The following is a 14,113-nucleotide window of genomic DNA, read 5'->3' on the forward strand; positions in this document are numbered from 1 at the left end:
CAACATAGCATTAATTTTACACCTAGTGAGTGTGCAAATATATGGAGAAAAAACTTAAAACTAAATCAAAGAATCTTTCAGATCCATAATATTGAAATGAAAAGGTCTCAGTCATGAACTTGTTTAGCACCTATTGGTAAGGCACAAGTGCTTTATTTGTTGGTGGGACTGCCCAAGTGTTTCCTTCCATTAAAATGCGTGTGCACGCATACACACACACACACACACACACACACACAAAATAATCAAACACATAGAAACCATCCATCTGTCTTAGGCATAAAACAAGCTAAAGTTTGAGCTTCTGCCTTCTAAATCTTTCAATAATTCTTGTACCAAAAGAATGAAAGCAGCATTGAAGGATTCCTCCATTATTAAAGTTTCTCGAATAAGACCACAGTTTACTATTCAGTGAAGTCCTGGAAATAATCCAGGGGCAGAGGCTGGGGGAGGAAAGGCGAAAGAAAGACAAGAAAATGAAAAAGAGAAAGGAGAGAGCCAGTATATCATCATGGCAAAAAGTTAAGTAATTTCACTTAGTGACCGACATTCAAAAATAGCCCCTCTTGTGGAACACTGATGTTACTGCTTCTCATATAACAAACCATAGAAATGTGAATAGATTTCTCAATAAAGGATTATACCCTGAATAGTAAAATTCCCAGGCTCAGAAAACCTTGATGCTTTATTTGGAGGACTGGATATTTAAACAGTAGTTTCTGCTAATGGCAGATAATCCCAGCTAGGCAAGCTTCTCTCTTTTACTGACCGAGTTATATGCCCAGAACCAATAAGGTGGTCTCCAGAATGGCTTCTAATTCTGTGGTTAGTTTCTAATTCTAGAAACCCAAGATGCATATGATGACCTATAAAAAGGACTTATAAAAGTGAAATTTATCAGAGACAAATACAGTCTAGCACATAGGTCTTAAAAAATCAGTTCTCTTTAATATTTATCCCTCCAGAACAAAGGAAGAAATACTCATCTGCGTGTAGCTATTTAGGCCTTGAAAAAATGACTAGTGCAACTGAAGAACTAAATTTTAAATTGTATATAATTTTAATTAAATATAATTTAAAGTGTAAAACTGATAATCTAGTTACAAAAAATGTTTAGGTATATTTGGAACAAATTGTACGTGCATCTACTTTTCAATTGTAAAGTTTATGAAATCTAGATCAAATATTTCTTATGAAAATGTAGTTTCGGAATTGAGATATGCTGTAACTGTAAAATTCATGTGAAATTTTAAAGATAGTATGAAAAAAATACAAATATCTCAGTAATTTTGTACTGATTACATCTTCAAATAACACTTTGAATATATTGGATTAAATAAAATACATTATTAATTAAATTTCACCTGTTTCTTTTTCCTTTTTTTAATCTGGACTCTAGAATATTTAAATTACACTTGTGGTTTTGCATTATTATTTCTATTGGACAATGCTGTTCTGGATAGGCAATGCTCAGTTTTGGTTTCTACATTTTGGAAAAATCATCAACAATTGAAGAACATCAAACCAAGCCAGTTTAGAAAGTGAAAACCTGAAAAACTCTGTCATATGTTTACTAACAGAAAAAAGTTTAGAATTTTTCTATGCTAGAAAAAGGTAACCGCTTTTGAATATGTAAAAAGATGCAATATGGAAAGAATTACTTATACTTTGTCACCAGAAAGCAGACTAGGTTAGTAGATAGAAATCATACAGGAAGATCCTAACAATTAAAATTATTCAAAATATATCAGGCAGTCTTGTAAGAGAATGAATTCCCACTTCCTGGGAAAGTTAACAATAGAGGCCATCTTCACATTGAATGGGAAGTGCAACTGATTGACCTTCAAGAAACCATCAAAATCAAAAATACTGTAATCTTATCATTTCCTTTCCAACTGGCATGTATTTCTGCAGCCTACTGTATTAATATGAGACAATATTCTCCAAAATGCATTCTGAACTACACTAATTCCAAGGAGTACTCATGTGTAGTATGAAAATGTATTCTGTAGTCAAAAAGTTTGAGAATACTGGCTAACACAAAGTTGAACAGTTTGTTTTTTTTTTTTAATTGCAGGACTTATCAGAACCTTTAATATTTTAATGCATGTGATGAATCTCCAAAACGGGAACGGTCAGAGTTTTCAACATATATCTGGCCATGCATCACATTTTTCACAATCTCCTAAGATAAGTGAATGGGAAACACTCTTTAAAAATGCTAAAACAAATTATACATTGAGTAAATCTACAAAACATTTTGTGAAATAGCTGATGGCAAACTTCAATTCTTGACTTTTTCACTCATTTAGTCACCCATTTATTCATTTATTCCCTCACTCAGCAAACATGTACTGGGCACATATTATGTTCCAAAGATTGCACTAAAAATTCAAAGATGTTTGCCTTCAAGGTACTCAGTCTGGTGAGAAGACAGGCTTGTAAAGTGATGGCTGTAGAGCATGAGATGAGCTATAATGGAATTGAGTGATAGATGAAACAAGGACATAAAGAGACAGAGTCCCAGCTGCATGTGGGAGCCAGGGGCATTCCATAGGGGAGCTATTACACTGCAACGCACAGGAAGGCCTGCGTCTGCTGCTTCTAAACACAATTCTTTACTTGCCTCTTTCATATATGCCTTCTTTTCTGATCTACCTTGATGTTCTTTCTAGGTTACTCCAACAGTACACAGTGCTTTGCTCTCACTGGGTACTCGACAATTTTTGCCTAGGTTGGAAAAAAAAACCCTGCATTAAGTCACTGGGGGAAAAGGAGAAGCTACAGAAAAATTACCATAATACACTTTTGATCTCATGACCAAAGCTTCTTCTCCATACAACTCTATTGCCATCACACAACCTTCAGTGGTTAATGCTGGCAAAAGGCTTTTCTTGGATGTGACAGAGTCCATTTAGTTTGTCCATGAAAACTAATATATATACACATATATACTAGAAGAAGAGGAAGAAGAGGAACTAAATGAGGTTTCTGTGTGATTGCTATTACACTGTTTCTTAAAAACGTCATAGTAATTGACAGTTATTTTTTTTAAACCTAAACATCTATTTCCTACCATGTAAAGTGGAAATATGTGAATTACTCGGTTAAATATATCTCTGTACAGCACCCCACCAGATGATTCAGGCCACACGATGATAATTACCTAGAAGTGGTTACAAGCCCAGACTTTGGAGTCAGACAAATACAGATTTAAATCTTGGTTCTGCACATTCTAGCTGCGGGACCATGAAAAATTAGTTAACTTTTCTAAACCCTTATTCCCTCAAATGCTGAAAGGGATAATAATTCCTACATGTTAAGGTTGTTGTAGGGATAAATAGGAATGTTTATAAGCCACTTAGCATAATGCGTGGCACATGGAATACGCCAGATAAATGGTAACTATTATTATTGCTAGTTGGGGTGGATAATTGCTGGAATAATTGCACAGTTTCAGTTTGCTTTGTTCTTCGTAGACAGAGCTTTGTGTGTGAGAAAAGCTGATAGATCTCAGGGAGCTTACCTTGGACAATGCAGTGAAAGAAGCAAGAAAAAGTCGAAGGAGGGTACTGTGTACAGTACAGCACAGTGTTAAAAACACGGGTTCAGTTCTGAATCTTCTATTAATTAGTTGTATGACTTGGGCAAGTTGCCTATGTGTCTCATCAGCTTCCACATCGATAAAATAGAGGGGACAAGAATATTTATCTCCTAGGATAGATCCTGTCCATGGCATTAAATGAGATCATTCATCTGAAGGTCTTAGCACAGAGTCAGAAACATACGCAACAAGTACTAGTTGTTAATGGAAGGGCTGAAGAGCAAGAAAATCACAGAAATAGGATGTCTAGATTGAAGAAAGGAAAGGGAAATTGCTCCTGTACATCATAATGCCTCTTTACATCACCCTTTACAAGTCACACAGGAAAATCATTCCAATTCACAGTACGGATTATTTAAAAATGCAATCAAATATTGTTATGCCCTTCACTGCCTGGAGACCAGACAAGGCATGGAAGAGGGAGAGACTAAGGTGGAAGAAAGGTGCTCTTTGGGTCTTAAAAAGCATCCCCGGAAGCTTTATCCTCCTCTGCTCAGGATAAAAATCCCTGCAGTCACATATCCCAAAGATTCTAATATTTTCTGAGACTCCACTGTGCCTTTATATTTTAATACCCTGACATCTGGAATCCTAAAAGTCTAATGTTTGACCATAAATATCTGCTGAGATTAAAGAGCTATATACCAAGCTTCAATCTTTGGGGCCTATAATTGCTTGGGAAAAGAGAATGGTATTTCCCCCTCTAGCTAGAAGAGAAGACCTCTACAAGCACATATATTGGCAGACAAATTTTCTAACAACCGTTTCCTCTCTCCGTTCTGTCCTCTCATTTTCTCCCTCCCTCTCCTTCTTCCATTTTATAATACCATCTTTCTGTCATTCCCAGGGCAAATGGGAAAAAAGAGAAGCCTGGAAAGCTTAAAGAAAAGACACATTTCACGACCTAGCAACAAACAGTTGAATACACGCTGGCTGCTCTCTGCTAGGCAGCTGAGCACACGTCCCCACACTGAAACTTGAGTTTCCCCATTATTCAGTTACAAACCACTTCATCACTCTGTGTGCTGACAGTCAAATGCCAGCTTTATTTTCTTTTTCACCAACCTCATCTTTTATTTTTGATTTGAGGCTAGTCACTTTTAAGATCTCCATAATGGTTTATAACTTTCTTTCTCAAGAAGTGTCCAAGAAGTAACACGATTTGAAAAATGTTTCTTACTCTTTCCTGGGAAAGAATGGGAAACTCTCACCTGCCCTGAAGGTGGATTTGGTCAGAAGTCCCAGTCAGACCACAGTACTTTGCTGGGCATGATGTTGAGGAAAGTGTGGGAAAAGCTTATCACGAGTTCAGACTTTTAATACAATGATTCAATATATAGTTTAAAAAATAAACTTAACATTGAACCCATTTTTATCCAGTGATATATTGTGAAAGTGATATGCTGAGGTCATTTAACTCATTTCAACACTAGGAAAAATAATCTGAATTTTTAAAAAAGGTTTAATATATTCTTATTATTAAAGACTTAATTTAGATTGTAAATACTCCTATGTCTTTTTAGTTAATGTTCTTTTCCCTTTCAGAAATATATCCAGTGTGTATATAAGCAAGTATGTTTATGTCTGCTGGTATTTGGCACAGAGAGCTAATTCTTGATTCTTCATGAGAAACTGAAACTGCCCGCTTTTTAAATTAAAAATATTAATTGTCTTCTTAACATCCTGTCTGTTTACTTCAAAGGGGGTGTATAACTCTGTAACAGTGATTCTCAAACCTTAGCCCAGCAGAATCACTTGGGGAGGACTTCTGTGTGTGTGTGTGTGTGGATGTGTACGTATACATGTGTGTGGATGTGTGTGTATGTGTGTGTATGTGTGTGTATTTGTGTGTATGTGTGTTTGTGTGTGTGTTAAATACAAAGGCTTGAGCTTCACACACCTATCGACTCTTGCAAACGAATGTTTAATGCCCTAGGTGATTCTGATAATAAGCCAGCTTTGGGAACCACTGTCCTAAGCACATCAAATTTACCTCCTAAATTGAAGAAGGAGAACAAGGGCAGGAGAACGAGGGGGTTTTATGTTTTGCTTTGTTTGTTTCAAAATTTCCAGTCTATTGAGAACCAACACATTTAAAATATAATGCAAATTATCAGACAAATTAGACGTACAAAATGAAAGCCCTAAGTTTTGTTCATTAGATCCAACAGATGTACAATTACTGTCAAGTAGCTCTGGTTCTACAGGTGACATTTCTGTCATCACCTCACTGTGGACCGGCGCAGTCTGTGGGCAGCACAGGGCGGTGGACCACTCATGGAGTCCTGCATCTGTTGGGCCCCCTCAACCCCAGCTTTCTAACTACACTGCCTGCTCCCAGCCTCGCTCTCACCATGATCCATTCACCCCACAGCAGCTTGTACGATCTTTTCAGAGAGTGAATAAAATCCTAGCACCACCTTCCGACACCATCTTACTAAATTACTCTGGCCTATAAAGGGGCTAAGCCCTGACTACCTGCAACTACGCCCCCTCTCATTAACTATACATCACTCCCATGGGTCTCTTTTCCACCCACCCCTCAGACACATTGAGGCCATTCTGGTATCAGAGCCCCTGCTCTGGCTGGTCCCTCTCCCTGGAAAGCTCCCCCGTCTGCTCAGAGGAGCGATTCCTTGCTCCTCATTCAGGCCTCATTGGAATTGTAACTCTGTTTCTAATAGCAGCTCCCTTATACACACCACACACACACACACACACACACACACACATCACACCACACACTACATACACCCACACACACCTGAAGCTACCTCTCTAGCCCAAAACTCTGTTCTATTTTCTTCATACCTCTCATCACTATTGAAATATTTTTATTTATTTGTTTATAGATATAATCTCCACTGGAACATAAGTTTGATGAAAGCAGGAATGTTATTCACAACTATAGTTTCCATCCTTAGAAAGGCACTGGTAGACTACAGATGGTCAAATGCATTTGCTGAATGAGTGAAAATGCCAACTTCAGCACATTGTGTGCAAAAGGTGCTCAAGGGATGCTAGCTTCCGTTACACTCCCTTTCTACTTTCTATATCATGGCTAAGAAATTGTTAAATGCCATTGAAACCAAAGCTCTGATTTCTTTCAGTCTTCTCCCAGTAACATCGGTAGCCATACGTACAAAGTGGGCTGAGAGGTGATTCCATGCATTTGTAGACTGGGACAGACAGGAGATGAGTCAGAAGCCAGGGTGGAAAGCTCTAGTACTGATCTAGTCCTACCTAAATGGGATATTAATTTCAAGACTTTGTTTTTATAATTTTGGATTTTCAGATGATCAGATGTCTCCATCATCAAAAGAAATTCTTTCCAGAATAAAATGCAAATGGTTCTTAGAGGTTCTCCTGCCTGGGATTAGCTGCCTTGCACCCTGTTGCCATGTATGTTTCAAAGTTGGCTGCAAATGCGAACTTACAGATAAGTACAAAACAAAATTAACAGCTCACTTTTCCCCTGGCTACACACACTGCATTACACAGACAGCAAAACCCACTGGCACAGTGTTCCTCACAGCTGATCCACGTGGATAATTTTTGCTCCCAACACCGGAGCATATGACAATACATTGGGACCTGTGCATATCTGTCTGAGTTTTGCATGTGAACTTATATGTGCAAATAAAATCTGTATTTTTCAAATTAAAAATAAACCTCAAAGGCAATGGACTCCAAACTCTTTGTTAATAAAATGGAGAAAGGCCAAAAGGGTGTGTTAAACTCAACGCCATTTGCAATAAATATAAGAGCTGGTTCCAGAGGCCTCCATTTTCATCTTTGCTGGGCTGCTTCCACTGTTTTATAGATGACCATAGGTTCTTGTCTTGCAGAGGAAAAATACAAAATAGACATTTATTCTCTTAAGATTAAATTTGTGCTTTTCTCCTTCACGATATTGTGGACAGAAACTGGAAAGTAGCATAAAACTATGGTTTCAAAAGTGAGAAGGGGAGCTTCCCTGGTGGCGCAGTGGTTGAGAATCTGCCTGCCAATGCAGGGCACATGGGTTCGAGCCCTGGTCTGGGAAGATCCCACACGCCGTGCAGCAACTGGGCCCGTGAGCCACAATTACTGAGCCTGCGCGTCTGGAGCCTGTGCTCCGCAACAAGAGAGGCCGCGATAGTGAGAGGCCCGCGCACCGCGATGAAGAGTGGCCCCCGCTTGCCGCAACTGGAGAAAGCCCTCGCACAGAAACAAAGACCCAACACAGCCATCAATCAATCAATCAATCAATCAATCAATCCCATTTTAAAAAAAAAAAAAGTCATGTTCCTTGCTTTTAAAAAAAAAAAAAAAATGAGAAGGGACTTGAACTAGGGAAGGAGGGATCTATTCCTATTTTGGAAGTCACAGGAAAACACTCCAATCCTGTTCGTACCCGGAAGGCCCCATTTACTATGTGCTGTCTCCTTCATGGCAAGAAGACACAGACTGTATTTGTAGTGCAATAAACAGTGGATTCTATTGTGGGAATCCTTACAGTTGGGACCTATAGCAACCTCATTTAAAATGTTATAAAGCTTTAAAACATCAGGAGTTTAAGGCAGTCCATCCTACACACCTCCCAATATACCTTCAGCCTCCCACACATATGCTCACGCTCGTCCATATGCTGATAGTAAGTAGCATGTAATATTATAATACCTATCAGAGTTTTACCATTGAATCATGTTTCACAACCAAGACAAAGAGTGGTGAAAAAATAAAATATACAGTTTTTCAACCAGCAGCAAATATGCTTGTGCCTAAACAGTATATTTACACCACATGGTAAGCACCACCTAAGAATTCATTGAAAGAATATTATTATTCACACCTGGAGTATTTGATGGACATTTTAGAGTTCCTGTTTGCAAAAGACATTTTCAGTGTCACCCCATATCTTCCCGGCATTCACCTTCACATACCAAAGATGGCTGCTACAAAAACCTACCACTCCTTTCTGAGGAAGGATTTTCCTGGCCATGGGAAAGAGCATGACTGGCCTGTTCAGGGAAAGCCAAAGGGCTGGAGAGTTAGTGCACCCAGGAGCATCCCTCGGCCAATGAAGAGTAAGGTTTTGAAGTGTCAACATTTTAGCTTCTGCATGGCTTAGCTGGGACAACTGTGGGTCACGTCTCCAGGAGTCCCCATTTGGGGCATATTGAGTCTGAGATGCGAATTATACCTCCCAGTGGAGTCAGTTGGTTATAACAGACTACAGTTCAGGGTGGAGTCTGGGCTGGAGATATAAATTCATCAGCAGTAAATGGTATTTCAACTTTGGACTTAGGAGCAAGATAGGAAGGGAAGAGGTCTGAGGACTTAGTCCTGGAATATTCAAAACTTCAAAAGAGAAAGGGAGACTAGAAAAGAAGTCTGAAAAGAGTCATCCAATGAAGTAGGAAGAAAGTTGGGAAAGTTCTTTGGATGTACTTGCAGCAGTTTCCACCTGAACAAAAATGTAAACTCAGAGTTGCGTTGTTTGCAGAAGTAGAAAGACGACGATCTCTCCAAGGGTCCAGCTATAAAAATTGATAGCCAGATGGGCTTGTAAAAGCAAGAAGAATAAGGAGGGATTTTGATTATAGTCCCCCAGGGACAATTAGAAGATGAAGAAAAGGAAGGCAAAAAAGAAGGCATGCCATCTAGTCTACCACCCTTTCCAGAGTGAGGGCATTTAGCTCTGGTGGAAGAGAAAGATTCAGAATCCAGAGGAACTGCTTCCAAGGCAGACAGTGTGAAACGCTGAGCACAGAGAGTGCTGCTTCAGGCCCAGGAGACCAACCTAGTGAGAGGACCATTCTCTTCACCTGTGCACAGGTGGGTGTTGGGAGTCTGTACCTTTGACATGGACCACAGGCAATCTCATGGAGGGCAAAACGGTGGTATTGTGACATCCCTTAAGCACCCAACATTCCTGAGATAGAGGTGAGTTGAGCAGCTTACTGGCACAGACTCCAACTCTATTGCTCAGTTCCTCTCCAGGATATTTTGTTCCCACTGGACCACCCAGCCAAACCAGCTCCGTCCCATGCTTGTTCCCTCTACTGGAGACATCGAGTTCAGATAGAACTGACCTGTGTTGAAGAAGGATCCAGTCCATTCTGCTTCAATTTTAGGAAATACAGAAACTGGTGGAGGCAGACCCAGGGCTCTCCCATCCAGATCCTTAAAGAGATATTTTCTAGGACTTTCACAATCAGATTCAGAGCAGACCAGCATTCCTAAATCTTTCCTGGGAAGATAGATAGAAAGCAACTCTCTCATTTCCATGATAAGCCGCCAAAAGGAAACATATACTGGTAGTGCTGACGTTATGAAAAATAAATTCAATAAAATTTTATTATTAATAACATGTTACCTAGATATGAAATAACACTCTGTAGAAAATGTTATTTCCTAGTTATATGGTCAAGAAAAAAAGACAATTCTTATTAACCAAATATTCTGGATATCGAGTTATATAATCTTTACATAAATCACTAATTTTCTAAGATGCAAGATACAATAAAATGCCCCTAACTAATATTTATTAAACATGATGTGATCAATGCTTTATGGAACTCTGGGGCCTTGCAGTATTTTAAGATTATCATTATAAATATCGATTATACTTGTGCTATATAAAAACAATGTAAAAAAAAGATGTTCTCATTCAACAAATATCTATTGAAAACCTACTACTTGTACGTTGGGGAATACAATGGTGATAAACATAGGCATCAGAATTTAGAGTCAAGCAGGGCATATAAACAAGTTATTGGCAATTATAACATTGAATTATAGAGAATTTATTTGATTTCCTCTCATCTAACATTTTTAGGTACCATTAGTAATAATATTAAATATTTATTGCATGCCAACCATGTGTCAGGTATTAATAGTACAAAGAATCAAATGCTAATATCATTTAGCTTTATAACTATTTCATCCCATAGGTAAGACTTGAATATAAGGAAGATTGGACAGTAGAAAAAAATGACAGAATAACACAAATTGTATACCTAATAATGTTTAGGTTCCAAATCGGTTCAGGGACGGGCATCAAAAAGAGATTGGTGTTGGGCCAAACATATAAACTTTCTAATTAGGGTGCTTTTCCTGATTCTTTTATTCCAACTAAAGAAGTTTTCCCAATGTTATAGGAAAGAAAAAATAACCCATTTTCCCCTGCTCTGACTTTCCCACTCCCTCTTACAGCAAAAAAAAAAAAAAAAAATTCCTTGTCTAGTTTTCAGATTCTTGAATAAAACTCTCAGATCATACGTTCAAGAACAATAGTTACGCCTGGTCTGAGAGCAAATATCTGTCTAAGCCATATGGTTCATTTTAGGGATTCCTAACAGCAGACATGGTCTCCTTCCCCACCAGTGCCTGCGCAAGGACACCCAAGCCTCCTTCTGAAAACTAGTGACACCATACTCCATGGAAGGTTCAAGAATCAGGGTCAATTTTTTCCATTGATTTAGAAAACATCCCAAAGAAGTACCTCTAATAAAGATAAAACAGTTAAACAATATCAATAAAACTTGCAATCCATCACTTCTGCCGCTTTTGTCTGCCAGAGGACATCACGTGGTGGATTCCAGATTCAAGGAAGAGAGAAACAGTCTCTTTCTCTTCAGTGAGAGAGATTGCAAAAATCGTATCTCAAAGGGCACAAATATAGGAGGGTAAAGAATTGGGACCAATCAATCTACCGTATTTTTCTAGAAGGACCTATTTCTATTCCCATTGATAATTTTATCCTTGTTTAAAAAACATGTTCAGGTATTTGGAGAATAACCAAATCCTTCATAAATATGGCTTAATATAAATACCAAAACCGGTACCTGGTTTGTAAAGGAGGAAAGTAGAACTTGTTTTTATCTTTGATCTTTAGCATCCTGGTCCTCTCTGCCGTTATTAGAGGCACGATTCCAGTGTTCTCTGCATTGGACAGAATGCAGACATCTAGATCATCACTATAGCAACTCTTCACAAAACTAGAAAAGGTCACATCTGAAAAAAAATGTTTAAGGTATTACAACATTATATCATGTAAACTACCAACCACAAATACAGACTATACAACTAAATATTCTTATACTAACGTATGTTCAGGAGTAAGTTTAAGCTACTGTCCAGGGTAGTTCCAGGAGTTTACATAAATCTTGACTTAAAATATCTTTAATTCTTGAAGACATGGACATTGTATACAAAGTAGAAGAGCATTCCAACACATTGACATCTTAAGAGCAATACTTTCCATCAAAGGTTTGATCAAAATCCAGTGAGGAGTGAGTACAATAGTACAAAAGAGAGCTGATAGAAGATTCTCTGTGTAGGTTGTAGTATAATTGAATTTAATCCTGGCTGCCCCACCAACTACTTGACAACCTCACTGAGGCACAACTTCCGCGTATCAATTTCCTCCTCTGTATGACAGGAAAAGTAACACGTACCTAAGAGATTAGGCATATAATCAAATTAAATATTTCCCTGTGAAAGCTCTTCAACATGTATAAAGCAGTGACTTTTTAAAGAAATCACTCACTGTCATTATAAACTACCATTGTGGTTATCAATGCCCAGTAGATGGTCAATTGGACAGCAAGCACCAGACTACACTGTACGCTTTTGTTGATATAATTTCAAAATGCTGTTAAAGCTTCTACGCACAGACGTATGACACTACATGGCTTGGAAACCCAAACATCCTACCTTGAAGTTTCATGATGCCTGAAATTAAGTGGCCGTTCCTCACTTTGTGCCATGGCTCCTGAGGCCACCGATTTGGTTCCGAGGTGAATACAGGCCACAAAATACCAACTCGACCCCCTCTGGGATTGGAAGGAGCTCGATCAGGTGACGTCACGTTGGCAGAACGAGGCTTAACTCTGTCCTGAATGCAGTCAAAAGATGAGCTAGTGGCCACAATGACTGAATTCCTAACCACAATCTGTAGATTTTCACTATAACACTGTGGAGCAGAAGACACATAAACTACTGCCAAAAGGCCGATAGTATTGTCCACCAGAGTGAGGTTCTCTATTTCCATGCCATTCTCCACATGGAGCATGGCGCCGTAGTCAAAGTTCTTGAAAGCCAAGAAGCCAGAGATATTGGTACAGTTGTCAAGTCCAGTCTCCTTATAGAGATGAAGGCCGTGAAGACTTGAGTGGGCCACGTTGTCAGACCAAAGAGCTTCAGGAGAGGAGCACCTGTAGCCTCGGATGTGAAAGCCAAGTCTCTCGGATCCTGCCACAACGTTGCCATGGAGATGGATGTCCTTTGCCTGATTGACTTTGATTCCTGCCACCCAAACGGGAGACCACGCTGACTGTGTCATCAGAACCACAAGGTTATTAGAGAGAGAATAGCCTTGACCCTCCAAATCAATGCCATGGCCAGCTGTGCTAAACACTACATTGTCATTTAAAACGATCCCCTGACTGGCAGCTGCACGAATACCCCCACCACAGCTTTGGTGCAGAGTACAAGATATTATCCAGGATCCTGCCGACATATCAATGAGCTCGATGGAGGGATACAGTGGCGAACCAAAGTTCTGAATTTCCACATTGAAAAGTTGAAGGATACCTGCAAGCAAAATGCAGGTCATCAGATACTTGCTTCTTCCCTACAAAAGGCAGAAGGATGGTCCATTCAATGGCATCGGGATATGCAGATTTCTCATTAAAATATGTTTATTTTCATCACCAGCACTATATTTTACGTCATTGAGTCTCACTAACAAAATCTGAATCATTAAAAATATCACAATACTGCATGAAAATTTTCCTGTGCATTCTGAAGAGTCTGGTGATAGGATGGAGAGAGATGAAAGAAAGACAGGAGAAGGAGATAGGCTTTGGGGATGGGCACAGCTAGCTTAAAGATTCTGGGCACCTGTCTGCAGGGCTGGGTCAAGGAACTGGCTAAGAATGAGGGGAATGTGGCTTCCTGGCCACTCACCTCAAAGTCATGTCTCCTTTCAGGGACCCCATGTGAAAAGGCCACAGCCATCCCCACAAAGATATTGCATGAATGAAATGCCAACTATATACAATATTTTAAGCATTTTTAAAGAAGAGTATAAGTGCAAAACTTCTGCTCAGTGGATGTCCAGAAACATAACATTCTTCTTGATGAAGACATGATACAGGTGATAACGTATTTTTAAGTGACTTTAAGACCCTTAAATTTTTTTCTGTATTTTATTCTAGCCACACTATAATCCCTGTTTCCTTTTCACAATAAGAAGATTTTCTACATTTTTTATGTCAAGGGAGGATAGTGAATTATTTAGTCTTACTGGGAATTTTATTTGTACTTTTAAAATAGATATTGTTAAAACAGTATAAAATACAGTCATTAGATTGATTTAAAAATATAATGAGCACTAATTTGTCAGTGTATATACTCTTGGTAAAATAGATAATAACATGAATATAGGGGGGAAATGAGCTGAATTAATAAATATAACACCTAACTCTTTAATATAGCACTCATTATATACCAGGCACT

The 14,113-nt window shown here is 38.8% G+C and overlaps 1 protein-coding gene across 1 annotated transcript in view; it reads right to left on the reverse strand.

The window, feature by feature from the left end:
• PKHD1 (PKHD1 ciliary IPT domain containing fibrocystin/polyductin) overlaps positions 1 to 14,113 on the reverse strand; it is a 432,444-nt gene that overhangs the window by 99,889 nt on the left and 318,442 nt on the right. The window contains exons 59-61 of the mRNA XM_068558204.1: positions 12,308 to 13,186; positions 11,437 to 11,605; positions 9,682 to 9,839 (exon numbers count right to left, since the gene is read on the reverse strand). Of these exons, the coding sequence (XP_068414305.1) occupies positions 9,682 to 9,839; positions 11,437 to 11,605; positions 12,308 to 13,186 (1,206 nt within the window). The remainder of the gene's footprint in view (positions 1 to 9,681; positions 9,840 to 11,436; positions 11,606 to 12,307; positions 13,187 to 14,113) is intronic.

Source organism: Eschrichtius robustus, chromosome 12 (genome assembly GCF_028021215.1).
Source record: "Eschrichtius robustus isolate mEscRob2 chromosome 12, mEscRob2.pri, whole genome shotgun sequence".
NCBI classification, from domain to species: domain Eukaryota; kingdom Metazoa; phylum Chordata; class Mammalia; order Artiodactyla; family Eschrichtiidae; genus Eschrichtius; species Eschrichtius robustus.